This window comes from Oryzias latipes, chromosome 18 (assembly GCF_002234675.1).
Source record: "Oryzias latipes chromosome 18, ASM223467v1".
NCBI classification, from domain to species: Eukaryota; Metazoa; Chordata; class Actinopteri; order Beloniformes; family Adrianichthyidae; genus Oryzias; species Oryzias latipes.
In genome coordinates, this window is record NC_019876.2 from 5,493,654 (window position 1) to 5,517,852 (window position 24,199).

Consider the following 24,199-nt stretch of genomic DNA (forward strand, 5'->3'; position numbering starts at 1 on the left):
ATCAGAACGTTCCTGCTGTTGGCTGTGGCCTAGTTGCCATGGCAACAATAACTAAACGGGTCCAGCGCAACAAGCTGTTGAAGGAAAAAACAACAAGAGAATTTTAATCCTGTTGCAATCTGCTTTGTCTCTGGGTGAGCTGCCGGACTCAGGAGAACCACGTCTCCGGTAGAACTGTGTCTCCGAGCAGAGCTTGGTCCACCAGATCACACACCGGCTTTGGGGCGAGTAGACTGTGGCGTAAGGGCACCGTATAACACCATCACTCGTGGGCCATAAGTACGTTACCAGACTTATTCCACCCAAGCCAATGGTACGTTCCACATTCATGGAGTGAATTAAGATAGCCTATGGGAACTGCAAGACACACCTGCGCTTCCTTTAAGATGCAGACACTCTTCACTAGGCCTGCACAATATACCCCAAATTTATCGTTATCGCAATATCAAGCAGTGTAATATCCATATCGCAAAAGTCAGCAAAAATCGCAATAAATGGTTACCTTAAATGTGCTAAAACAATCTTATGGCAGCTTGAAGCATTTAACGAATCAAATAAATCCATTTATGCATTTGACCAATTGGATGGACCCTTTCCGATGTTGACCAATCAGATGAGCCGTTTCATGTTAGATGTTTGCCTCCTACATCAACGAGGGTCATTTGTTTTTTGTCATTTGTTTATATACCGCAAATTATATCGTTATCGCAATATTGATCACTAATATCGCACATCGCAAGTTTTGCTCATATCGTGCAGCCCTACTCTTCACTATGACCCTCCATGGACCCAGCCTACCCTGAAACCTACAGCACCCATGCGGGTCAACCCCTGTATGGGTGCTACGAGAACAAAGAGGAAGCTGGAACCGGGAAAATCTTCAAACCAAAGCCCGACATGAAGCAGCAGATCTGACAGATGCAAAAAAAAACAACAACAACAAACAACTGAGATGAAAAGAGACATTTATGGAAGATATAACAGCGTTTGCCAAGGACAAAAAACATACAATCCTCAATTGTGTTATTTATGAATAAAAACTGTCCTTTAGCGCTGTACAAACATCTACAGAGGAGCGACTCAGCTGTGAAAGCTGCGTTTGCCTCTGAAACTCTCTCGTGCTTCACTCCCGACTAAATTTAGCCAGTGACGGTGCGGATGGCGAGGAAAACCGGTCCTATGAGGAAGAGTGGAAAAGCTGAGAGTGGAACAGGAAGGAGATGCTGGAAAAGATGAAAACCACAGCAGAGTGTGAGCAGATGACTAAGAAACACTGCTGTCAGGCCTGGAACGCCACACACCGATTCCCAGGAGAGGAATGTGGCACCCAGAGGTGTCGCACAACCCCGTCAGATTGGATCGGCCCACACGGCCTCTCCGGATGGCCTAAATGGACCGCCAACCCGAACTGATGACAGCTATTCAAAGGCCATCAGATCAGTGCCACATCTGCATTAATTTGGTGTTTTAAAGTCTATTTAACACAAAAATAAAAATCCAAGGGTCCGGCTGGAGGGACTCAGGATGAGCAGAAAACACTCCACACAGAGGAAGGGGAGAAAAACACACACACACCTTTGATAAGCCATGAATAGCCTTGTTCCTCAGCTGCATTTCCCCTCTTCATTCACTGCCCATTTCCTCTGCGGACAATCGCCGCAAACACTGCCAGCCAAGAGCGCCGAGACGCCGTCGGTAAACAGAAACCTTTGCATCTGATTTTACAGGCACAAACCTATCATGCTGCTCACAGCAAGAACATACATGTGACCGAGAACACACAAGTACTACCGACAACGCACATACAACCAAGATCGCAGCTGCAATCAAGAATGCACGCATGAACGAGAACAACATATATATAAGAACGCATGTACAGCCAAGACCACATACACCAACACGAATGCACACATGAACAGGAATGCATAAGAACACATATACAGTCAAGACGACATCTACGAACAAGAACACATATACACCCAATACCGCTTCTAAGAACACAAGAACAAAAACAAACGGACGACCAACAACGCACATACAACCAAGATCACATACACCAGCAAGAACGCACATGTGAACAAGAACCCACGTATGAATGGGAACACACATAAAACCAAGACCACATACATGAACATTAACGTACGTATGAACAAGAACACACGTACGACCTGAAACACACATACAACCAAGAACACATCTACGAACAAGAATATAGGTACGACCTGGAACGCACAAAGTTCTAAAAACAATGCAAACATGTCAAATTGAAAAGAAAGATCTCCCTATTATCATACCTATTCACTTTCTGTGGTGGTAGTATTATGATCAGGTGATGCCCAACATTTTACCAAAACAAACAAAATTCTTTACAAAAAAACAACATTTTTAAAAATGTGAAGTTTTACAACATTAGCTAAATTTCGTCCTGCAATCGGATCAAATGTTGAATGTGGCTTTCTTTTGGTTAAGTGTAAAAAAACAGAAAGAGCCGAAGCAGATTCAGATGAGGGTGAAGGAATGCCACTGTGACGCTGAATTTGTGACCTAAAAGATCCAACATGATCCAGAACGAGAGAGTCTTCTCTGTGGGAGTCTGGACAGATAACAGAGGACTGTCTGACATATCAGTCATGCAGCAGAGCAGGCAGACACAGTCAGGGTTTGTCAAGCTGCTGCACTTGACACTCCCTGATACCACAACCAAAGCCAACAGCCTGCGTTAAGAAGACCACATAAACTTTTCTAAAATAAAAGCACATTTGTACAATGACTAACTCTGGAGCCAAGAAAAAAAAAACGGGAAGTAGTTTTTATTCGGCTAGCAGTTCTCCATTGAGAGGTCCCCGAAAACACAGTGAGGAAAAATGTAAATTAGTTAGCTTAATCAGCTAAGTGATCAAAAACGGCTCGAATACCTGTAGATAACTTCGTTAGAGTTTAAAAACAAAAATTAAATAAAAGTGTCAGTTTAAAAACATGAGTCCAATTAGTCAGTCGGAAGGTCCTGTAAAGGTTTAGGTGCCGGTTTGGAGGGATTTAATTAGCTAGCTTTGGTGTTTGCTAAAGTTAGCCGGATAGCTGTCCGATAATGGAAGCATGTACATTAAAGTTTTGGAGCTAGCCGAACTTCCCCCCGCATAGCGACACCGCGGGGTCGGTTCCCTTCCAGCGGCGGACGGCGAGGCGGTGACTCACCGGAGGGTCGGTCCGATGCAGTTCGTGTCTGTGCTCTCAATTTCCCGCAGAATCCGTTCGTGTTCGGCGGCTATCTCCACACTCGCCATCCTGCATGTTGATCCGGACAGTTCAGAGCTGCGCCGATCTGAGCCGAGCGCGAGGGCTGCGCGTCTTACGTCACACAGCAGGGAACTACAAAGTTCGCTCGATTTTGTTACGGAGTAGGCCAGGTGAGCGGCGATTTCCTTAGTTTTTGCCATTTTGTCCAATAAAACTTTTTACAAAGTCAGTATTCGTAACTAAGGACATATTTAACGTTTATTAATTTAATTTGACAACAAATAAGTGACTTCAAATAAGCAAACTGTAAAGGCGGTTAATTTCAATAATTGTTCCAGGTTATGTAATCAAACCAACACCTTCACTTAAACCTTTACAATTTTTAACTTATACATTTTCAACAGATGACAATGCAATTTTCAATTCAGCTATTGAATTGCCCCTAGACTTTCCTATAAATAGATATCTAAATAAAATTTGACATGACCTCACATTTATTAATACATAAAGTAAATGCATCAAAACGACATTTTTAAATGCCACCAAACGTTTTTAATAAATTTAAAGTGATGTCTACCTATGAACTACAAAATTATTTTGAAATACGGGAGATATTCATTTTACTAAATAATCTCTAATGTTTTACTTACAACACCTTATTTGTGTCTTCGGTTATTTAAGTAAAAAATCAGCCCATAGAAAAATCGAAATAGGGCTCATTTCCTTTAAAAAAATAATAGTAACTGGTTTTAAAGGACTTAATAGGTTTTAACATTTCTTTCAACTTTTATTCTTATAAGATTGATTTGGTTACAAACAGACCTAACATCCGGTTTTTCTGTTTTATTTTGTAATAAATTTACCTCACTTCCGGTTTAGCCGTAACCAGAGCTAACTTAGCGCATCGGCGTGTTGCTGTTGTGACGCTGGACGAGACAAACCAAAGTTTCAATGGAGGTACAACATGTGTTTTTTATTGATCTTCAAAAACTTCCAATCAGCTATGCGCCCATTTATTGATTATTTAAATTATAAAGTTGTATTAAAAGCCCTGTTAAGCTAGCAGTGCCGCGCGCCCACTTCAGGGTTCAGAGTCCGAGCAGTGATAACGAGGTCTAGCTAAGAGCCTTTTTCACGGGTTTTAGGGACATTTCACGTTATTTACCTAAACGGTATCATAAAATATCGTTTACAAAGATTAGTCTGATCTTTGCTATTGAGTAGAGATTAGCATTTAAGCCATTTTTGTCAAGAATTTTAAACTTTTCTTCTCCCAATAGACATAAGTGAATCTTCCGTCATTTTAGAAACAAATAACTCCACGTCAATCTTTGTGGGTTTTAGTGATTCCACAGATTATAAAGTCACTCTATATTAAACAGAATAAGGTGAAGTAGCATTATTGATCATAAATGTGTTCCCTGCCTCTTTTAGCCGCAGAAGAAGCTGATCAACTCAGTGGAGAGCTGTGTGGATGAAGCTCTCTGCGGCCTGGTCAGGGCCTCCGGGGGCCAGTCCCTGTTAAAGGGCCACAGGGTGGTGGTCCGCTCTGACCTCCAGAGCCTGAGGGGGAAGGTGGCCCTGGTGTCTGGAGGGGGGTCGGGGCACGAACCCGCACACGGAGGTAGACCCTTCACGGCGTTCGCATCCTTGCGACCGAATGGGTGGCAGCTGAGCTCCTGTCTCTGGCCCTTCAGGTTACATCGGCGCCGGAATGCTGTCTGCGGCGGTGGCGGGGGCCGTGTTTGCGTCGCCGCCTCCTGCTAGCATCCTGGCGGCCATTCTGTGTATGCACAACGCAGGTAACCCCCGCCAAAACGACGCATAGAGGTTGCCACGGTGACCGTTTCAGGACCTCCCCTCTTTCCCAGGAGCATCTGGAGTCCTCCTCGTCGTGAAGAACTACACTGGCGACCGTCTCAACTTCGGCCTGGCGGCGGAGCAGGCGCGCAACCAGGGCGTGGCCGTGGACATGGTGATCGTAGCCGACGACTGCGCCTTCGATCTGCCCAGCAAAGCGGGCAGGCGGGGCCTCTGTGGAACCGTCTTCATACATAAGGTACAGTGAGACGGCCGCCGCCGTCACCGTTACGCCTTCACTGCGATCAAAGGTGTCTCGCCTCTGGTGTCAGCTGGCTGGCGCTTTGGCAGAAGAAGGATGCTCATTGGAGCACATCGTTTCCAGAGTGAGGGAGGCTCTGAAAGGCATCGGTGAGTTGTTCTTCGGACTCTAACCTGTGATCTCTGAGGTTTTTCCCGACACGTCAGGCTTGATTCCTGCATTTCAGGCACTTTGGGGGTGAGCCTGTCCCCCTGCAGCGTTCCCGGCTGCCTGCCTTCCTTCCAGCTTCCGCCTGGAGACATGGAGCTGGGATTGGGTGAGAGTCCAGGAAGCTCCAACGCAACCGAGTCCGAAAAAACACTCCATTTTAGTAACAATGTCTGTAACTAGACTGATGTGCAGCCAGAGAGGTGTACTAAAGGCTCAGTCATGAGTGGGGATGGTGCCGAAACTCTGTGCCAAGTTGGTACCAGTACCGACCTGTACTGGATTCCAGGTACTGAGTAAAAAAACCCAGATTGTGGTGTCAATCATTTTGTATTTCCAGTGATTGGCCCCACCCATTTATATAAGAATGGGTGGGGCCATCAGTGTGGGTGGAGCTTCAGTCAAAATGGAAAAACGTTTGTCTGTATTTCACAGCAAAAGATTTCTGGTACCGAATTCAGTGACCTGTTGGGTCAGAGGGACCTGTTCAATGCTCCCCCCCCCCCCCCCCCCCAAAAAAAAAACCCCGTCGTCATGGCGACAGCGTGTGTGCAGCACTGTCAGAAAGAAGGGAACGAAGCGTCGTAGACGCATTCAGGCGTTTTTCAGTTTTGAAGCACCGTTTCATTCGAGCATCGTTTTAAAAGTACCAATTCGGCGCCGGATATCGAATCTCCAAACGGTTCCCACCCCATTCATGACAAGATGGGACCTTCCACTCCCCATCACTTTTTCTGTTTTCCATCAATCAGGAATCCACGGTGAGCCAGGGATCAAGAGGTCAAAGGTGAGATCCATCTGTTGATAGAACATCAGATTTCTCCCAGGTTTGTTTTTACTGTAGCTGAGGAGGATTTTACCGCTGGATGAAGTTTCATTTGTTCCGTTTTCTAAAAAGCAGTAAATGTTGGGAAGATTTGGGCGGAAGGAAAGGGAAAACCCAGATTGTAAATTTGAAAAAAAATATGTAATTTTTTATTAGACAGGTTTTTTTAGTTCATTGTAAATTTGAAAGACATTTTAAAAACTTAAAAAAATATATAAATTTGAAAAAGAAAATCTAAATTCTAAGAAAAATAAGAAACTTGAATATAAAAAAGCTCTAAACCTAAAACTGTTACAAGATGAAACTATTGCTCATTAGGAACAGCTGCTGTTTTATATTTTAAACTTTTTTTAATTTGGTTTTTCTTCCTCGTCACTTGCGGTTCCCAATTTAAGGTTCCTTTCACACTAAACAAACGGGGTTTCTTCTTCTTTTGTGTTGTTGTTGTTTGCTACACGCGGCTGGAAGAGGCTTTGGTGTGAACAGCTGAAGCGGCTCCAGGCTTTTTCTGTCACGGCCCGGTTCTGATCCGGTACCGACACACCGGTACCGTTCAGTGTTGTTATCAGCCGGTTGAACTTCTGTCCACAGAGCCACGACCGGACTGACGCACGTGCGTAGCGGCGTCTGAGCGTGAGCGTTCTGGACGCGGAAGCCATGTTTACGCGGGTTTTCCTTCAAAAGTGGGCGCGTGAACACGAGTCGGCGGCGTGAAGCCAGCTGTACGGTATTTTAAAGACTTAGTTTGGGTTCAGCGGCCGAGAGTTTTTTTACGTACAGCGTGAAAAACGGTCGTGAAAACTCGTGTAGCGATACGTGATCAGGAGAGTTCTTAAAATCATCCATTTTTCTTTTACGTCTACAATGTTTACTGTTTTTGAATTAACTGAACAAAATGACAATCCGGTTATTTCTCCCTCTAACGTGGTCGGGGTTCGAACCCGCAGACTCTGACGGTTCTGTGTCACAGGTGGCGTCTGCAGACCAGGTGGTGGAGACCATGCTGGATCACATGACCAACCCCAACAGCCAGTCCCACCTGCCGCTGAAAGCAGGTGGGGTGTGGCCGGGCAGCCGCGTTCAGGCTTTGGTTACGCGTCTGACCCGAGTGTCTCCTCAACAGGCGACTCTGTGGTTCTGTGCGTGAACAACCTGGGGGCGCTGTCCTGCCTGGAGATGGCGGTGGTGACTCGGGCCGCCATCGGCTGCCTTGGTGAGCCAGCAGACCAGCAAAGGTGGTGTGGTGGTTTTTTCCTCCGGCGGGTCTGGTGACGCTCCGTGTTTGACAGAGAGCCGCGGAGTGCTGGTCGCCCGGGCGATGTCCGGGTCCTTTATGACATCACTGGAGATGGCGGGGGTGTCTCTGAGTCTGATGAGGGCCGACGGCGAGCTGCTGCGGCTGTTTGGTGGGTTCAAAGACAGGAAAAAGACATGAAAAACACATGAAAAAACGGTTTAATATATGGCACTACAATTATTTCTTTTGTTTTTCAAAGTAATTTTTTAGAGCTAAAAAAATAAAATTTAAAAATGGAAAAAAAAACTCTTATTTACTAGATTTTTTATTAGGATTGTTTTTTTTACACTTTCTTTTATAAATTCAATTTTGAATATTTTTTTGTTGTAGATTTTTGTCTTAGATTTGTCTTATTTTTATTTATTTATTTATTTTAGTTTTAGTTTCGGTCTTTATTTCACTCCTAATTCTTTTAGAACTGCAAAAAAATCTACGGTATAAAACCAACGAAAAAATTTCAAACACCTGATTTTTTTTTTTTTTTTATTAAATTCAACCCATAAAGAACAGAGTTTGGTTTTTAGACCATGTTTTGATTTTTACAAAGCTTTAATTTTTTAAAATCTTTGACTCTGTCCCATCTAGATGCAGACACCAGCGCCCCCGCCTGGCCAAACCTCAGCAGTGCGTGTGTGAGTGGGCGTGGCTACATCACGGAGCCTCCGGTGATGCAGACGCGGCCGCAGGATGACACACAGGTGGAAGGTGGGTCTCCATGGCAACCAGTGGATCTCTTCTTCTTTTTTTTTGTTCTTTTTTTTAGCATGGAAAAAATTTGAAACCACTTTAGAAAAATCTAAAGAAAGAATCCAGATTCTTCCTTCAACCAGAAGAAGTTTGCTTCTTTAGAACTGAAGACCTTTGATGTTTCCTCGTGGTTCCCTTCAGGTCCTCTGAGTCCGCTGATGCGGCGTGCGCTGGAAAAGGTTTGCTCCGCCCTCCTGGAGAAGCAGGAGGAACTGAACTCTCTGGACCGCGCTTCAGGGGACGGCGACTGCGGGACCACCCACGCTCAGGCCGCCCGAGGTGAGAGCCCACCCGCCCCGCAGCCGGCAGACACCAGAACCTGCTGACGGTCTGTTCCATCCCGGTCCCGCAGCCGCTCAGGAGTGGCTGCAGGGTCACGTGGTTCCAGGTTGCCCCGGGCGACTGCTCTCCGTCCTCTCCGGATTGGTCGAGGAGAAGATGGGCGGGTCTTCAGGAGCGGTGCGTGCCAGTTCAAGGTTGAAGTCGGCGTCTCTGTTCCCGCTCATCCTCTGTGCGTTTGCAGCTCTACAGCCTGTTCCTGACCGCCGCCGCGGGTCACGTGACCCAGGGCCAGAGCGACGCCGCTGCCTGGGCTCGGGCAGTGCATGCTGGGACGCAGGCCATGAGGAGGTGAACGGCACCGTTTGGTTTGGCCAGAAACCCGGTTCTTCTGTTCAGCAGATCAGTTGATCAGATCAGACCGGAAAACAAACTGTCAGAGTTCAAAGGTCAACCTGCCTGTTGTCAGTTTAATTTTTCAGCTCTCTAAAGAGAAAAAAATGTGTTTTATTAGAGGATTTTTTTCCAAATTTAAAAACAATATCAATAAAAGTGTTTTTAGGAAGGAAAGTAATCTAAAAATATTTCAAAAATAATTCTTTAAGGCCTGAATGTGACGTTGGTGTTTCAGGTATGGAGGCGCTGATCCTGGAGACCGAACAATGGTGAGGAGGAAAACGCCTTGATGTCACTTCCTGTTTCAGTCGTCATCGTCTTGTTTTTACTCCTGCAGTTGGACGCTCTTTGTCCCGTGGCGGAAGAGCTGATGAAGCTGACCACCGCTTCACCTGGTGGGCAGAAGGCGGTACTGCGGTCCGCTGTTCAGGTACGCTGACGTTTCCGCGGCGTCTCGCCATCAGCTCCGCCTCTGACGTTTCCCCGACTCCACAGAAAGCGTCGTTGGGGGCCGAGGCAACCCGCCACATGACCGCCAGAGCGGGGAGAGCCAGCTACATCGCCGCCGATCGCGTGACCCTGCCGGATCCCGGCGCTGTGGCCGTGACTGCCATCCTCAGAGCGGTCCTGGAAACTCTGGAGGAGGAGAAGTGAGGCAGGAGATGCACGGGAGTTTCCATGGCAACATAAGAAACGCCAACGTTGATTCCAGAAGGTTCTGTGGTCCCAAACCCCAGGAAGCAGCCGGAGCGGACCAGAACTCCAACAGATTAAGAATAAACGTCACGTTTGGATTTCTGTACGGCTGTTTTTGATCTGAGTAACTGTAATAAAAATCAAGCACTTTAGAGATTCTGTCTTTGAGTGAAAATTTTACCCCCCACTAAAATTCACACACACCTACAGCGAAGACGAGTTTTGGGCTGAGTGAACGACACCAAAAACGATGACATCACAGCGGGAAGAAACATCCAAAAGGGAATGGACCCAAAATCACTTATGAGGTTCTATGGGGGGGGGATTCAGAATCCACTAACCAAAAAAAACAAAACACGCATGTTGGGAGATCCAAGGGCAGTTTTTACATTATTATGGGATGGTCACTGGACGTACATGCATTTTTGTATCAAATTTGATGCATGAATCTCCGGCTCAAGCTGAACAAAACGACATAAACACATGAGGAATGTGGGCGTGGTTAACAAAAACCTCCGTTGCCAAGGAAATCCAAAATTTTACTTTTGTGAATTCTTCTATAAACGACATAGATCTGTTCATCACCCCCAGGCCAACAAAAAATAAAATGGTTGCTATGGAGACAAAATTTACGGAGCCCGTCATCTGATATGGGTAAAGAAAATAATTACTTCGTTCCCACGAAATAATGAATAATAATTTTTTATATTTTTAACAAGACTTCAACAAATAGTTCCCCTAGTTTGATTCTTGTTTTTATTTTTCCCCTCTTGAATTCATGTGGGTCACAGAGACACGGAAGTGGCGGCGGAAAGCGGCGTTTGCTGCAGGACGGAGAGCGTACCGGGATGTGAACAAACGCAGACATGGAGACGAGATTACCGATGCTTTTGTAGAGATTTTTAAAAGAAATAAATCCCATCTCTAAACATCCACCGTGTCTTCCAATGTAATGAGACACACACAGACAGAAATGTGAAGGTATCTGCTGTAAATCCAAATATCGCTCATCTCCATGTTCATGAATGACTTATCATGTGTAAGGGAACATAAAAACTTTTTTTTTAAAGCCACTATTTTGAAAATAGTGTTTTAATCCCATGCAGCTCTAATCAGGGGGGGCGGGGTTTCACATCTATTAGTTTTTAGTGAAACAACACATTTACTTTTGAAACTGAGGCATAAACTTGGACGTTCTGTGGCTTTAACCCTTGTGCTATCCTAGGCACTTTAACGTTGGGAGTTGGGTCATCTAGACCCACTAGATAGTGCTCTGAACCTTTTTCTTCAATGATTTGTGATCTTCACAGGTGTCCATGGATTACATGAAATCTTTCCACCTTTATCCACCTTTGTCATGGTAGGGAGAACACGTCAATGTAAGGGTGGGGTCATCTAAGATAGCACAAGGGTTAAGGATTCTAGTAAAACCACTCTATACAACAGATTTATTATTTGTTTGTGATACTCCAACAGTTTTCTATCAGAGCTTCCCGTTGCCAAATAAAGGCTGTTTCAAGTAGAAATGACCCATAATGCACTGCAGTGGTGCTTTTACTTTGCTCTGAGGAGGAGGAACATTTACAAGAAGAACCCGTCAGCATGAACAAATGTGTAGTTTGGTCAGTGTTGGCTTGAAGACACGTTTTAGGCGAACATATGAGGTTGAAGTCTGGCTGGTTAGCATCTTAATAAGCTCAAAGATACCGGCGGTGTGAGCTCAATCTGTGAGGAAGTGACCTAGAAAGCTGCAGCTGGGCTGATTGACAACCTTTCGCCCCCCTTGAAGGATAAAAACCTAAACTGTAAGTTGACTTTTTATGGAATTTAACTGATAAAGTTGCATTTTCTTGGATTGATTGTGATATTACGCACTTGGTTGATCAACCAATGAAAGGCAGCGAGCTGTGAAAGTGTGTGTGGTTTTTCTTAACTGTAAAGTAAAAACAGACCTCATAACAAACACCGGGTGCTTTAGGAGAACAAGAAAAAATACACACTTTTATCTTAGAATCTCAATTCACTTTTGGCATAAATGCTTTTGAGATTAGTTTTTTTTAATTTTTATCTCTTAGCAACCAACTTCCTGTCCCTTTGAACACGCCCACACTCACCAATATGACAGAGCTGCCAACGCTTGCTTTCAGTTTTCTTGACAGCGCAGCAAAGGTAACCTCTGTTTTATCTGAAATTAACCTTTGAAAGAGAGCAAGTTATTCTAAGAAAATAGTCAAGATGTTTTTCGTTTAGTCAGGAAGTTGTTTGAGAAAAAAACGTGTGTTCTTCTCTGCTTGTTTAGAATTTTATTTTACTCATTTGTTTTTGACATATCAAAGATTTACCGCATGTGTTTTTTTTCTGTTTCCTGCTTCATATCATAGGAGGAACAGTTCAGTCCAAAGTTTCTAAATGCTGTGAGGCGATCAGACAGACTAGGACTTTAAAATGTCTTCAGAAGTTTCCAAATGACAAAGCAGAGACAACGGCGTTGGCTCTGCAGAAGGTCAAATATCCAACCAACACTCATCAGGCTCGTCTTATTGATGAAACCAAATAGTTTTTTGTCTAAAATGTAGATCTTTTCCGTCCGGTCCAACAAAAAAAAAAACGTTACAAATATAATTAATATAAAAAAAGTTTAGTCTAAATCACAAAAGGGGTTTATTCAAATATACACCTTGTGTGTCAGAGGATTCATAAACCCCTGCTGTAACAGGGAAGCAAAAAAGCACAAAAGAGCCTTAAAACATCTGTAATTCTTGGCGGAGTTTACCTATTGCGGGGTATCTTTACACATTCCTTATGTAGCATAAAGACATAAATTCTTAGCTTATGATGCTAACAGGTTTATCTTCTTTTATTAGCTTACAGAAACCTAAACATAAATGTTGATAAACGTGTGACGAGCCAGAAGTACAGATGCAAAAAATGATACATACCGCTCTTCTTTTCTTAACCCTTATAGACCAAACTACCTATACATTTAGAAAAATGATTAAAAAAAGGTGAGATGAGGACGAAGTATGGCAAGTCAAGAAGAACAAAAAAAAAAATTAGAATGTTTAAAAACGCACACTTTACAACACGAAACACGACTACCCAAACTGATTATACATTAATTCTACAATAGATGATTAATTGCAATAGATTGTTAATGTATTTATAACACTGTTTATTTCTAAAAATGACATTGCAGTTTTATATTTATGGTAGCATTAATTACTTAAGACGAGATTTTTGTTAAATTATTAATAATTTTTGTTAAATTGTTAAAATTGCTCATTTAACATTGCAGAAAAAATCTTCTATGCTGATAGAAAACTGCTTTCCTCACTGAAAAGATTTTTCAAATGTTCAAAGTTTCATTTAGAGTGAAAACTTAAGATAACATGAAAACAATTTGTTTCTCAAGCATGTCTGTGATGACAGGAGAGGGGAAAAAAAGAGAGAGATTAAAGGTTCCTTTGAACATTTCCTACAACCCACCTTCATACGAGTTTATTCCACTTCTACAGGGTTTATTAGGAAGATCTATAGCATTATTATGTATTTATTTATGATATTAATGATCAACTATTGTCTAATTTAAAAAAAATCTGTTGTTCTTTTTTCTAAACTTCACTTTAAACGGACAAAATCGTTTTTTCCCCCCACAAGATCATGTTTGCTACTCAAAATGATTCATACATGCATATTATTTTAACAGTTCTTAGTTCATTTGCTGCAGTCCTTTGAACGACACATTTTTTAATTTCGCAGTCATTTTGGTTTGAAATGTTCAAGTAGCTCTGATGCACGTTTGGACCAGAGTTTATGTAAATGTGGCCCTCACCGAGCCCTCTTGTTGTTCTTTAATCTTACAGCAGTTCAGACAGGAAATGTGGGGCCTGCTGTCTTTACAGCAAAATAAAGATATTAGGTGAAATCTGACAGCGTTAGCAGGGAGCCGAGCGATCATCTTTCAGCTGATTTGCCAGATTTTCATCTCTAAAATCAAACCTTTGTCTCCTTTAGACCTCATTTGATTTATTCCTCGGCTTTCATTAAGAGTGGACAAATAAAACCATCTTGTTGATCACTTTTTTGTACTCAGGAGCTTGAGATGGAGTTTGCCTGCAGCCATGTGGTGTGCGATTGGAGTCCCGACAAACCAGGCAAGTCCCTTCTACCAAGACAAAGGGACACAATCTTCCTTTCAGTTGCTGTACGGTGTATTTTAAAAAGAAAAACAACATTTATGAAGTGATTTTTCCAACCCACCAGATATTTCACGCCTTCAGCCTCAACTTGACACCAGACTGGATGTGATAAAGGGAGAAGGTAACGACGTTTCCTCGTCATTCGCACGAATGCGCAAACATCACCTGTTGATCATGACATTCTCAAGAGTATAGAAGCCTACAAAAACAGGAAGGCACAACGAGGCAGCAGATGTGTTTGTGCCATTGTGTGTGGGGGGGGACATGCCTGCAAATGCAAGAGCAACGGCGTTTGTGTGGGAGAAGAGTAGATGACAGATCGGCGAAGGAGAGACCAAAAAGAAAGTTGTGTCAAAATGTAATAAATAAGAAACAAACAAACCGCTTCCTCCTTCCTGTAGCAGAAACCTCAAAGACATGTTGATTAATATGATTAATCACAATGCAAACAGTTGGTAAGGACCAAAGCGTCTGATCAGCTAGTGTACACAAGTTGTGGTTGTTTTAGAGGGGTTTTCGGAGTTCAAATATACATAAAAACCATCACCATGTCCCCTAAAGCCAGAGGTCAAAAATAATTCAGTAGACGTTTTTTTCTACATAAACTGGATAAGTTGCCGATTCAGAGCTTCTTGCATAGGTCGTTTCCCAGTATTGTCATGGGCAAACTATCTGGTTTACAAAATTAAAAAACTGATGACCAAAAAACAGAGCTAACATTTACAAAGACTGTTTAGCTGTAATTACATCGAAGTCCGCTTAGCCGTAGCTACAGCTTCGTCCGGCTTAGCCATGACTGTGGCTGAGTTCTGCTTAGCCGTCTGTGTGAAGAAGTTCCGGCTAGCCTTAAATGCGGCTAAATGCAGCTTAACCGTTATCGTGGCTAAGTTCCGCTTGGCCATAAATCTGGCTACATTCTGCACTTCAGGCTAAGTTCTGTTTAGGGATAACTCTAGCTAAGTTTCCTCAACTGTACTTAACCACCAGTTTAAATCCTGATAAAATAGCTCAGGTTTAATAGAAAATTAAGCAGTCTTTTGCCAATGACTAATTATGTTCAACAATAAAAGCTCACACTGAAGAAACCATAATGCTTTTAAAAAAATCAGCTCAACTTTAGCAGCTAGCTGTAATGTTAGTTTTGTGATATGCTAATATTTGCAGTTGGTCGTCATTTTATTACAGCTGAAATTCCTACGGAATAGGCAGTTAGTGTTGACTCCATAGAAGTTCTGGAAATTTCCTGAACCGCAAAAACAGCAACGTTTAGTTCTTTCTTAAAAATAGCGACCTTACAGATTTTAATCCCGTCTTTGGATTGTAGGACATTTCTGCACTACCGCTTACGGTAAAGTACTGTTAGCTAATTTAGCCTCAGCCTTTATAAAACTGCACATTTGCACAATGTTTTAGAGAAATAAATCCAAATTTTCATTCCGATCGTTTAATACCAACAGCTTTAAGTTGTATTTTTTATATCTTTTGATAGTCAATCTTTATTTAATTTAGTTTGGAAACCAAAACCCACCCGGATGAGATTGTTTGATTGCCAATAAAAAACATTTCAGAATTCAAGAGTCGCATCCAAACGTGGTTCATTTATATGAAAAACATTGGTTTTCTCCATTGAAAAATGTGCAGCGTTTTTCCAGAGAAATATCTTTAAATGTGGGGGTTTGTCTAGAATGGGAAACGTGCATTTCTAAAATTGTTGAATACTGTTCAGGTTGCTAGGATGCTTCTATTATGAATAGAATGAATCAGTGTGGACGTCTCAAAAACGTCGTTTTGGATGAGTAGACCACTCGGTTCGTTTCAATGGGGGGTTAGATGAAGTTGTCAGATACTGCTGTAACTTTTTGTCTCCGTTTGGGTTCAGCTCCTCCACCAGTACCTCCTCGCCGTTTTAGGAAGCCTCGACCGACTTCTCTTCCTCTTCCACCTCTTCCCTCCTCCAAGGCTTCCATGGACCATCTGTCCTTCCCTCCTCCTCCTCCTGTTCCACCCAGACGTAGGTCTTCTTCATCACCTGTTTGAGTTCTTTAAACTTAAGTTTCCATTGATCCTTTTCACCTTTCTGTTTGTTTGTTTTTTCAGTTGACAGGCTGGAAGTGGAGAGTGGATGTAAAGCCAACTTTAACGTGGTGTCCTTTAATTTTGAAAGATTGGTTGACCTTAGTGAAGGTCAGACCCCATTATTGTAGAAAGATCTGCTTTCTTTCCTTTTTTTCCGTGTGTAATTCATGTGTTGTTGTTTTTCCAGAAACTAGTGTGGAGTTTTTCGAGAAGCCAATCGTTTGTGTGAAATGTAGAGCAGCGCTGTGCTCTCTGAGCTCTGTACAGAGAAGCGTAAGTATCTACACTTTCTGAGGTTCCAGGAAAACAGATGAGACTCAGAAACTCTTCCTTCAGGTGTGGCTTTGCGAGTTCTGCGGGTGTGAAAACACCGTCGACGACAGTGTGGTCAACGCGTGGGACGGTCAACATACAGGCGTACGCAGCGACAACCTCTACTTGCCGAACAGGAGCGAGGACGACTACCAGAACTTGGAGGACACGCTGGTGGTTTTCTGTGTGGACATTTCTGGCAGCATGAGCGTGACTACAGAGGTCTGTAAAGGACATTTCCAAATCTGCTCCCTATATGTACGTTTAGTCACAACTGCCCTTATGGACAGATACAGATGAAAAATGATCAAACCTGTACATCGGTGGCCCGCATGAAATATCAAAGTCATGGACCGCTCTGTGACCCCATTAAACCAAAGTGTTCATGTACATTTTTTTTCTGCAGGCGACAAGTCGTAGTAAACACTTATACAACATGCTCAATGGGTCAATTGTGAGTAAACAGTCACTGAGCTGGGAATATGGCCGTCTGTCTTTGAGTAGGCCTCACAGTAGCTGGGTTGGCTCCAGTACCTCCACGGACCAACAGGAGTACACAGGGTCTTAAAGTGGATCAGCTTTGGAAGAATTAAGTTAAAAAAACAAGTTCCACCCTGAAAGAGCTTCCCTTTTTAACCCCTTTAATGCAAACCCTTAAAAAAATGGATATGGTTACACTCAAAGATTAAAAAAAAGAGGAGTTACCAGCCTGTAATCTTTGAATTTAAACTTTTTTTTTTTAGGTTCTGTCAGAAACTGGTTCTCCAGTTCACAAATCCAGACTTGAGGTATGATATCATTTATTTAAATCCTTTTAAAAAACATTTCCACAAATGTGGACAGGACGAGTAGTTCTTTTTGACGACTGTTTTGTGTGTTAACAGGGTATACAGAATGCACTGGAGGGGGCGCTAATGTCCATAATGCAGCAGTCGCCTCGAAGAAGAGTGGCTCTGGTGACCTTTAATGATGAGGTACCAGCAAGTGAACAAGTTTATCTGTAGTACTTTACAACTACATCATGGTATCAACGTGGTTTACAATAATAAAAAGAAATCAACAAGAATAAAGACAAAAAAGAATCAAGATAAAATTAGTCTTTAAAAAATAATTATTTATGGCTCTAACAATAGTACTTGTGTGTTTTCTGAAGTATAAAATAACCTAAGATCCAGCAAAGTTAAAGACGAAATTAAAGATAAAATCGTTTCTTTAAGTAGGTTTTGCTTAAAGCTGCTGTTCCTTACCAGGTGGTGATATATGGTGATGGGACTCGGCCTCCCCTCACCTTCAGGGATTGGGCGCTGGTTGACTACGACCACGTGTGGCAACAAGCGGTGGACTACAGCGTCCCTCACTGCATCGCTGAGACGTACCACCATCTAATACGAACAATCAAAGAGTAAGAGACGAGTGTGTGCACACACCAAAGCAACAAATGTTCCAATTCCGTTGTGTTGTGGTTCTGAAACTGTGGTTTCAGGTTCAGGGAACACGGGGCCACAGCCCTTGGTCCAGCAGTGTTGGCCTCAGTTGCTATAGCGTCCAAGTATCCCGGCTCAAAGGTACATGGTTTTTTTTGAGTTGGTCTAGAAGTATTATTTTGTGCAACACAATGTTGCTAGGTCCTAAAATTTGCTTTCACTAAAATAAATGTAAACGTTTATCAGGTTCCACTATTTATTCGTAGTGGCCGAGAAACCTATTTTGCTACTAAAAGCTACATTAGTTTCTAGTTTTAATCGGCACTTTTGGTCTTTTTGCTTTTTTATCTACTTTTCCAACAAGATTACTGAGGTTTTCTTGGTTGTTTGTTCTGAGTGTCAACAATGACTTTTTTTGGACAATGCTGATGCTATGCTAAGTAGAAATAATTGCAGCTATCCAGAAGATTATCAACAATCTTCAAATAGTTTTACATTTATTCCATTTGTATATAACCAAATAAAATACCCAAATGAGATTAATATCTCTTCAGCGATATAGCCAAGAGGTCACAGGTACACGTCACTTATAGCAGCTTAAAAACAGAACAAAAACCAATTGAAAGGTCTTAGTAGAAAAGTCAATGAGATTTTTTTATCTCTGAAAGAAAATGTGTACATTTAATTTATTTTATAGAAATATTTTTATAATTATTTTTAAATAAGTAATTTTCTGTCCTCCATACTCAAAATTCCGGAAGAGGAACAACAGTATCATCAGCATACATTAGAATCTTGACATTTGACAGGGTGGAACATAATTGACAGGGTAATTAATATAAATAGAAAAAAAATGGGATCTAAAATGGAGCCTTGAGGCACTCCCTTAGACAACCTAAGAAACGGTAGAGGTAGACCCACAAATCTGAGGTCTGCTTGACAGGTAGTTTACAGAGCAAGCAGTGACTCAGCATGAGCGGCAAGGTTGTTTCAATTTCAATTAAAAGCGTGACCAACTGTATTAAATACCTCAGTCAGATCATCTGAGATTCTTAGGGATGTGCCTGTCATTAGCTAGTGGCTAAGCTACAAAGTCAGCAGCTAGCTTTAGGTAGAAAGGGTGAAGATAATTGGGACCAGGTGCTTTCTTGGTCTCCAGCTTTTTCAGCTCTCAGAACTTTAGAGTAAGACACAGGGGTCAAATTGACCCCAGCTTTATTCATTTAAATCTGTTTATACTAAGAAATATATTTCTGACTATATGTATGCTAAGCTAAGTAGTAGCAAATGTTTCTAGGTGTAACTGATTAGCTTTACATTTATATTTCTCAGTAGTTGAGTTGAATGCATTTTCTTGTTTGCAGGTCATTTTGTGCACCGACGGCAAAGCCAACATCGGACTGGGAGAAATGGAGCCAACGTCCTCTCAGTCCTCTTCCCCGCTATCGTCATATTTCTACAAGCAGTTGGCCCTAGAATCTGTAAAGAAAGGGTGAGAGTTGTTAAAACACAATTTTAACTATTTATTAAAAATAAACTACTGTGCAACAAACGAGGACGGATTTAAATTTTTTAAAAAAAAGGTTTGATGTTTGTTTTTTTCCTTTCAGAGTTATTATTTCAGTAATGACTTTCAAAGACACAAATTGCCGCTTGGTGGACATCGGGAGCCTGGCTGATGTTACAGGAGGACGGGTGAGACACACAAAATACAACGGGCTTGAAAGAGTTCAGTAAAAAGTTGCACTAGTGGTGCTACCCCCTTGAAATTAGTGAGGACTCACCCCAGAGTGAAAATACAGTATTTTTTGGATCATAAGGTTCACTTTAAAACCCTTAATGTTCTCAAAAATCAACAATGTGGCTCACACATGATTCTGTCCTCTTGGTTTGAAAGGTGCACATTGTCAGCATCGAAACCGTGGCAACCAGCATCCAATCTGTGTCTGAAGACAACGTTTTAGCAACAGGAGTCATGACAACACTGCTAGCTCCTGATGGAGTGTGAGTCTTGACTGCACAAACACATCCGTAACTTTTTTCCTTCTTCTGTTTGATGAATGTTCAAAGTGCAGTAAAAGCATCAAACTTCACTCATATGTCCCATTTCTGATTGCATTTATGAATGTGTATCTGTAAAAACTGGCTCTTTAATTTGTCCGTCTGCAGATATTTTCCCTATGAGGATGAAAATAACCACAAACTAGTGAGAGAAATAGGAAATGTAACGAGGGGGATGGAGATCACCTTTCAGTTCGCTGTCAAACCAGAGTCCAAAGAAGGTAAAAGCGTTTTTTAGAAACTCTGCAACTTCACTAGATCGACCGCAGAAACCAACTTTTTATGCGTGTGGCAGTTTTCCTCCAGAAGAAAACAATTCCATTCCAAATACAGCTAAGCTTTAAGACCAGAGATCAGCAAAAAGTCACACGGATCGTCACCGAACAGCGACCTGTAACGATCAGGAGGTAAAGAGCTTCAGAATATGAAGTTATTCTTAAAGAAATACCCACCATCAGCCATCCTGCAGTTCATCTACCTTCACTTTTTCTGTCTCTGTCCAAAGTCGGATCCTTTTGGGTGACCTGAACGTGGCAGTGCTTGGTGTTCACTGCGCTCAGCTCTGTGCCAGTTTAACTATGGAGGGCCGAGTGAAGGAAGCAAAGAAGCACCTTAAAACACAACAAGACCTTCTCAAACAAGTCAGGTATACCTTTTTTTTTAACGTATCCAGCGTCCAAACACTTTTTTTTAATCAAACCATGAAAAATCTCCTGAACTCTGGAGGCTGTTCCATCCACGCTGCAGTAAACTGAGGCCCATCCACAAGGAAGAAAGCTTCTATGGTAACTGGATGGAAACCATGACAACAGTCTGGCATGACATCACGGTGGAATCCCAGGTGATCAAAGGGGTGGGGATCCAAAATATTGTGAAAAGTGAGAAAAAAATGAAAATGGTAGAAAGTTGGAAGTTTTTTAACACTCTGATATCATCTGCATAGAAACAGACTTATTTAATTTTAAAACGGAATCACATCAACTTAAACCCTAAAAATTCATTTTAAGGATAGAATTTAGATCAATGATGTCTTCACTGATTCCACTAAAATGATATTGAATCTCAGGTGACCTGGTTCCTCTGCAGGTCCTTTCGGATGAATCGGCAGAGGTGGTGTACCAGATGAGGAGAGCCAGTAGCACCAGCAGGGAGGATTACGCTGAGTTCGCCAAGACTGGAAGAAGAAAAAAGGCCACGATGGAAGCTGTCTGAAAAGATCAGACATGTCCAAATGGAGGCTTAGGTTTTCAGAACAATAATGTTCACCTATTCAAAGAGACGGGTGCAGGAAAAAGAAAGCACCTGCCAAGTTAAAGATGATAAAAAAAATGGTTCAATTATGACATTGCCTTGACCATAGTGTTGATTTTTTACTATAAACATCAATGTTATTTGGGGTTTTCAAAATGTTATTTGAACTTAAAATCACAGTTTTTAAAGGGTTTTGATTTTTCGCCAACAAAGCAACACCACTGCATGATACTGCCACATCCATACCTCTTTATACCAGTTAAAATTCCTAATAATTATTGTGATCCAGCAATTTTTTTTAACCCACACGCAGAGTGTTCACGTGATACCTTGGTGCCCGTTGGATGTCCACGATTGTCTAATATCGTCAAGAAGCGCAAACTCATCACTTAAACAGCACTCACTGGGTCTTTGCGTCGACCGCACAATTTTAGGGGGGGGGGGGGGTCTAAAAAAAGAAAAGTCCGCACAATGCGCCTGCGTCTTACCTCCATCACCCGTACTTACTTTTGCGTGTTTATAAGTGGTCGCTGTGACCTGTTGTCTGCAGCATGGCTGTATAAAATGTTCAGATATATAATAATAATAATAATGTTTTTCTAAATATACTTGAACCAAAACTGAACATTTGGAGAATACTTTAGTTTTTTGTATCTCTTCTGCTTCCCTCTAGTGGTCAAAATACAAAGTGCTGATTCACAGATCTCAGCATGCCGTTTCAGTCACGGCAGATGCTATCTTTATGTGCACAGAGGTGAACCAGTCCGGTGATGTAACGCTGCCCGACCGCAAAAATGTGAAGAGGAGCGGCCTGGTGGTGGTGAGAACCGGCACAGAGACACGCTAAGGAATTTTCCAAATCAAATGTTCTCTGCGCCGCATCTGATCTGCTGATAGTTACATATTTATAGAGGTGGAAAATTACCTGAAGTTTAGTTTGAGACTCAACACAAACACATTTGGAGCAAGATAAATCAATGAGGAAAACTTGGTTTTCTGTGTTTTACATTAGCAATAAAATCTTAACAATTCACATGTGAAATCTGTTCCTGAATTTCCCGGAACTGGAATTCAACGGGCGTCCAACTGGAATCAACAAGTTCCCCCAAGAACCAGGGAAAGACGACAAGTCACAAGTTCCACGAAAAACTTCTCTGCACAGCCCAGAATTTCAGAGTAGGAAGAGTTGAAAAAAGATTCTCAGACTGTTATCTTGTTCCAAAAATGTCCCATCATTAATTAAAAGTGACAGGCGCGTCTGGTCCACGCGCTCCGACAGTAAACAAAAAGCAGGCCGATCAGCTCGCAGAAGCCAAAGCGCGTTCTGTGAAACACATTTCCCACAAGGCTTCACTGATGCGTCCTGACACGCAGATAAAAGGTGCAACATCTGCCCTCACGTTCAGTCAGGGTCAAAGTTCACTTCCAATGTATTTAAAGGGTTATCAATGAATATTTTAGTCACTGAAACGGATTTAGGGCATTTTGGGGTTAAACGAAGGAATGTCTGCAACCCCAAAGCATTTAATGCTATGCAGATGATATCAGAGTGTTATAAAATGACTCATTAAAGGTAGGTGGAGCCTGGTGGCCACAATGTCCAATGTTCAAAACAATTGACAGATTCTGTGAAGTCCCCTTTCAAGTGGTAGGGGTGTGGACTTCCAACAAGCTCACTCCTTAGTAACATCTACTCTGGCCGATTCTGACCAATTATTGCCTAGCGGCTCCAACTTGGTGGCATCCATAAAAATGGCGACTGAATTAACTTCATTTTGGTCACTCGGTCCAGTCCTCATTGACGGTCAATGGTTGGAGGACAAAATATGTGTCAAACTAAAGTGTTCCACCTTAAAACAAGCATTTGGGTTTGATGGCAAGTGAACTGTGGTGCAGTTCACTACAGTGTGAATTCAGGGCCTCTATAGAAGGCTGAAGCATTCAGAGATAGTGCAACAATTCAATTTTCTCGTTGGTTTTAGACAAAAAATGAGCAGTTTTTCTAACCTTTCTGCGCCGTTTATGATTAAGAACAAACAAATTGAGCAAGTCAGCATTTCTAGGTTCACTAAAACAGTGGAGGAAATCAAATCAAAATTAAATTGAATCAAAGTTCTGAACACCAAGAATTAATGACTGAATTTTAAAATTACACCTCACACCCCTCTCACACTTCCCCGTCCTTTAACCTAAGTAGGTAAACATCTAGAATCAGGTCCAGAAAAACAAACTAAATTAGTGGGTGGAAATGATAAAAGTTGGGACCTTCTTCTTTGGAGGTTAGATTGTTTGCAGCGGGGTGAGAGGTGTCAGAGATACAGTTGGGTGTCATCTGCAAAATTGTGAAAATTAATATTAAATTGACAGAAAATATTGCTGAGGGGTAGGAGACGGGTAATGAAAAGAAGGGGTCCAAGAACAGAACCCTGAGGTACACCACAAGTAATTTAAAGGATTGGTTAGAAACACTTTGCCCAAATTCAAATGGCTTCCCTACTCCTACAGCTTCTCCCTATCCCCACATTTATCCCTCCGAACAGAGAGATATGGAAAAAAACTAGCATCTTTAAATTCTAAAGTTACTGCCGCTCAGTGACATGATGAATAGTCACCGGTCGTCGACATTAGCGTTTAGCTGCCAGTACTATGTTTTTATAAAGTCATGCTGAAACCAAAACTCAAAACTTACATTTAAATGTAAACGTCTGTGCTTCAGAGCACATCCATCTGTAGAAATGTGTTTCTCCTCTGCTCCTTACCGGCAGAGGGATAGCCAGCCCTAAGTCACTGCGGCTTCCCCTAAAAAAAACAAAAAAACCTTTTGGACACCACTACAGCTCCAGGAGCAATAGGTAGGACCCGGAGGGGGTAGGGAAGGAATTTTGATTTGGTCTTTGACTTCACGGGGAAATGGCTTAAAAGCATGCAAAGTTCCAAAGGTTTGCAGGAATTCTACGTCCATGTTAAGGTTCTGGACTTGAACCAGAAACCACAAATGATTCAAAAACCAGGAAAGTTGGGATGAAGAGCAGCAATCAAAGGTGAACGGGCTTGAAAAGGTTGTCCACATGGTTTCAGGAGCAACATCAGGAAGAGGAGTTGAATTCTGGGAAAAAAGAAGAAAAAAAA

General features: G+C 42.2%; 3 protein-coding genes and 1 long non-coding RNA gene across 13 annotated transcripts in view; 2 read left to right on the top strand and 2 right to left on the bottom strand.

Moving 5' to 3' along the window:
* LOC101175047 (exocyst complex component 6B) overlaps window positions 1-3,364 on the bottom strand; it is a 109,793-nt gene extending 106,429 nt beyond the window's left edge. For 2 of the 6 annotated variants that reach the window (XM_023948956.1, XM_023948955.1), the window contains exon 1: window positions 3,196-3,363. In XM_023948956.1, coding sequence (XP_023804724.1) covers window positions 3,196-3,284 — 89 coding nt within the window. In that variant the 5' untranslated portion in view covers window positions 3,285-3,363. Of the gene's footprint in view, window positions 1-3,195 lie in introns of all 6 variants that reach the window. The other 4 variants (XM_023948958.1, XM_023948957.1, XM_023948961.1 and 1 more) reach the window with 3 other exon arrangements.
* A 723-nt stretch (window positions 3,365-4,087) lies between these two features.
* On the top strand, window positions 4,088-9,906 carry tkfc (triokinase and FMN cyclase). The gene is made up of 17 exons (XM_004084444.4): window positions 4,088-4,194; window positions 4,672-4,861; window positions 4,935-5,039; window positions 5,109-5,296; window positions 5,370-5,448; window positions 5,526-5,615; window positions 6,259-6,293; window positions 7,303-7,387; window positions 7,456-7,545; window positions 7,622-7,738; window positions 8,215-8,334; window positions 8,518-8,655; window positions 8,729-8,835; window positions 8,900-9,006; window positions 9,287-9,320; window positions 9,389-9,481; window positions 9,547-9,906. Exons 1-17 carry the CDS (start codon window positions 4,189-4,191, stop codon window positions 9,703-9,705), a joined length of 1,743 nt encoding a protein of 580 aa, XP_004084492.1. The 5' UTR covers window positions 4,088-4,188; the 3' UTR covers window positions 9,706-9,906.
* Window positions 9,907-11,234: 1,328 nt separating this feature from the next.
* LOC105357541 (circularly permutated Ras protein 1) lies at window positions 11,235-21,348 on the top strand. 4 transcript variants are annotated; one of them, XM_011492670.3, is made up of 19 exons: window positions 11,235-11,552; window positions 13,841-13,901; window positions 14,011-14,067; window positions 15,826-15,957; window positions 16,044-16,130; window positions 16,210-16,295; window positions 16,359-16,556; window positions 17,078-17,122; window positions 17,219-17,308; window positions 17,585-17,736; window positions 17,818-17,899; window positions 19,123-19,250; window positions 19,369-19,453; window positions 19,656-19,762; window positions 19,928-20,040; window positions 20,115-20,226; window positions 20,325-20,465; window positions 20,546-20,660; window positions 20,906-21,348. In XM_011492670.3, the coding sequence occupies exons 2-19, from the start codon at window positions 13,850-13,852 to the stop codon at window positions 21,029-21,031; spliced, it is 1,908 nt and encodes a 635-aa protein (XP_011490972.2). In that variant the 5' UTR covers window positions 11,235-11,552; window positions 13,841-13,849; the 3' UTR covers window positions 21,032-21,348. The 4 variants fall into 4 exon arrangements, with proteins under 4 accessions (XP_011490972.2, XP_020555489.1, XP_020555487.1 ...); XM_020699828.2 differs by lacking the exon at window positions 11,235-11,552 and adding an exon at window positions 11,631-11,916; XM_011492671.3 differs by lacking the exon at window positions 11,235-11,552 and adding an exon at window positions 11,712-11,916 and having other exon boundaries at window positions 20,567-20,660.
* LOC110013510 lies at window positions 17,603-24,170 on the bottom strand. Of its 2 annotated transcripts, none has more exons than XR_002288653.2 (3): window positions 23,760-24,170; window positions 19,076-19,237; window positions 17,603-17,716 (listed from the first exon to the last, which is right to left on the bottom strand). It is a non-coding gene; the product is annotated as an uncharacterized LOC110013510 (long non-coding RNA). The 2 variants fall into 2 exon arrangements; XR_002288652.2 differs by lacking the exon at window positions 23,760-24,170 and adding an exon at window positions 20,272-20,423.
* Window positions 24,171-24,199: the final 29 nt, after the last annotated feature.

Coding starts and splice junctions, on each gene's coding strand:
- tkfc (XM_004084444.4), top strand. Junction 5,297..5,369: donor GAACCGTCTTCATACATAAG/GTACAGTGAGAC, acceptor CTCTGGTGTCAG/CTGGCTGGCGCTTTGGCAGA. Junction 9,007..9,286: donor GGGACGCAGGCCATGAGGAG/GTGAACGGCACC, acceptor TTGGTGTTTCAG/GTATGGAGGCGCTGATCCTG.
- LOC105357541 (XM_020699828.2), top strand. CDS start 11,866: ATGACAGAGCTGCCAACGCTTGCTTTCAGTTTTCTTGACAGCGCAGCA. Junction 14,068..15,825: donor GGATGTGATAAAGGGAGAAG/GTAACGACGTTT, acceptor GTTTGGGTTCAG/CTCCTCCACCAGTACCTCCT. Junction 17,900..19,122: donor CCAAGTATCCCGGCTCAAAG/GTACATGGTTTT, acceptor TCTTGTTTGCAG/GTCATTTTGTGCACCGACGG.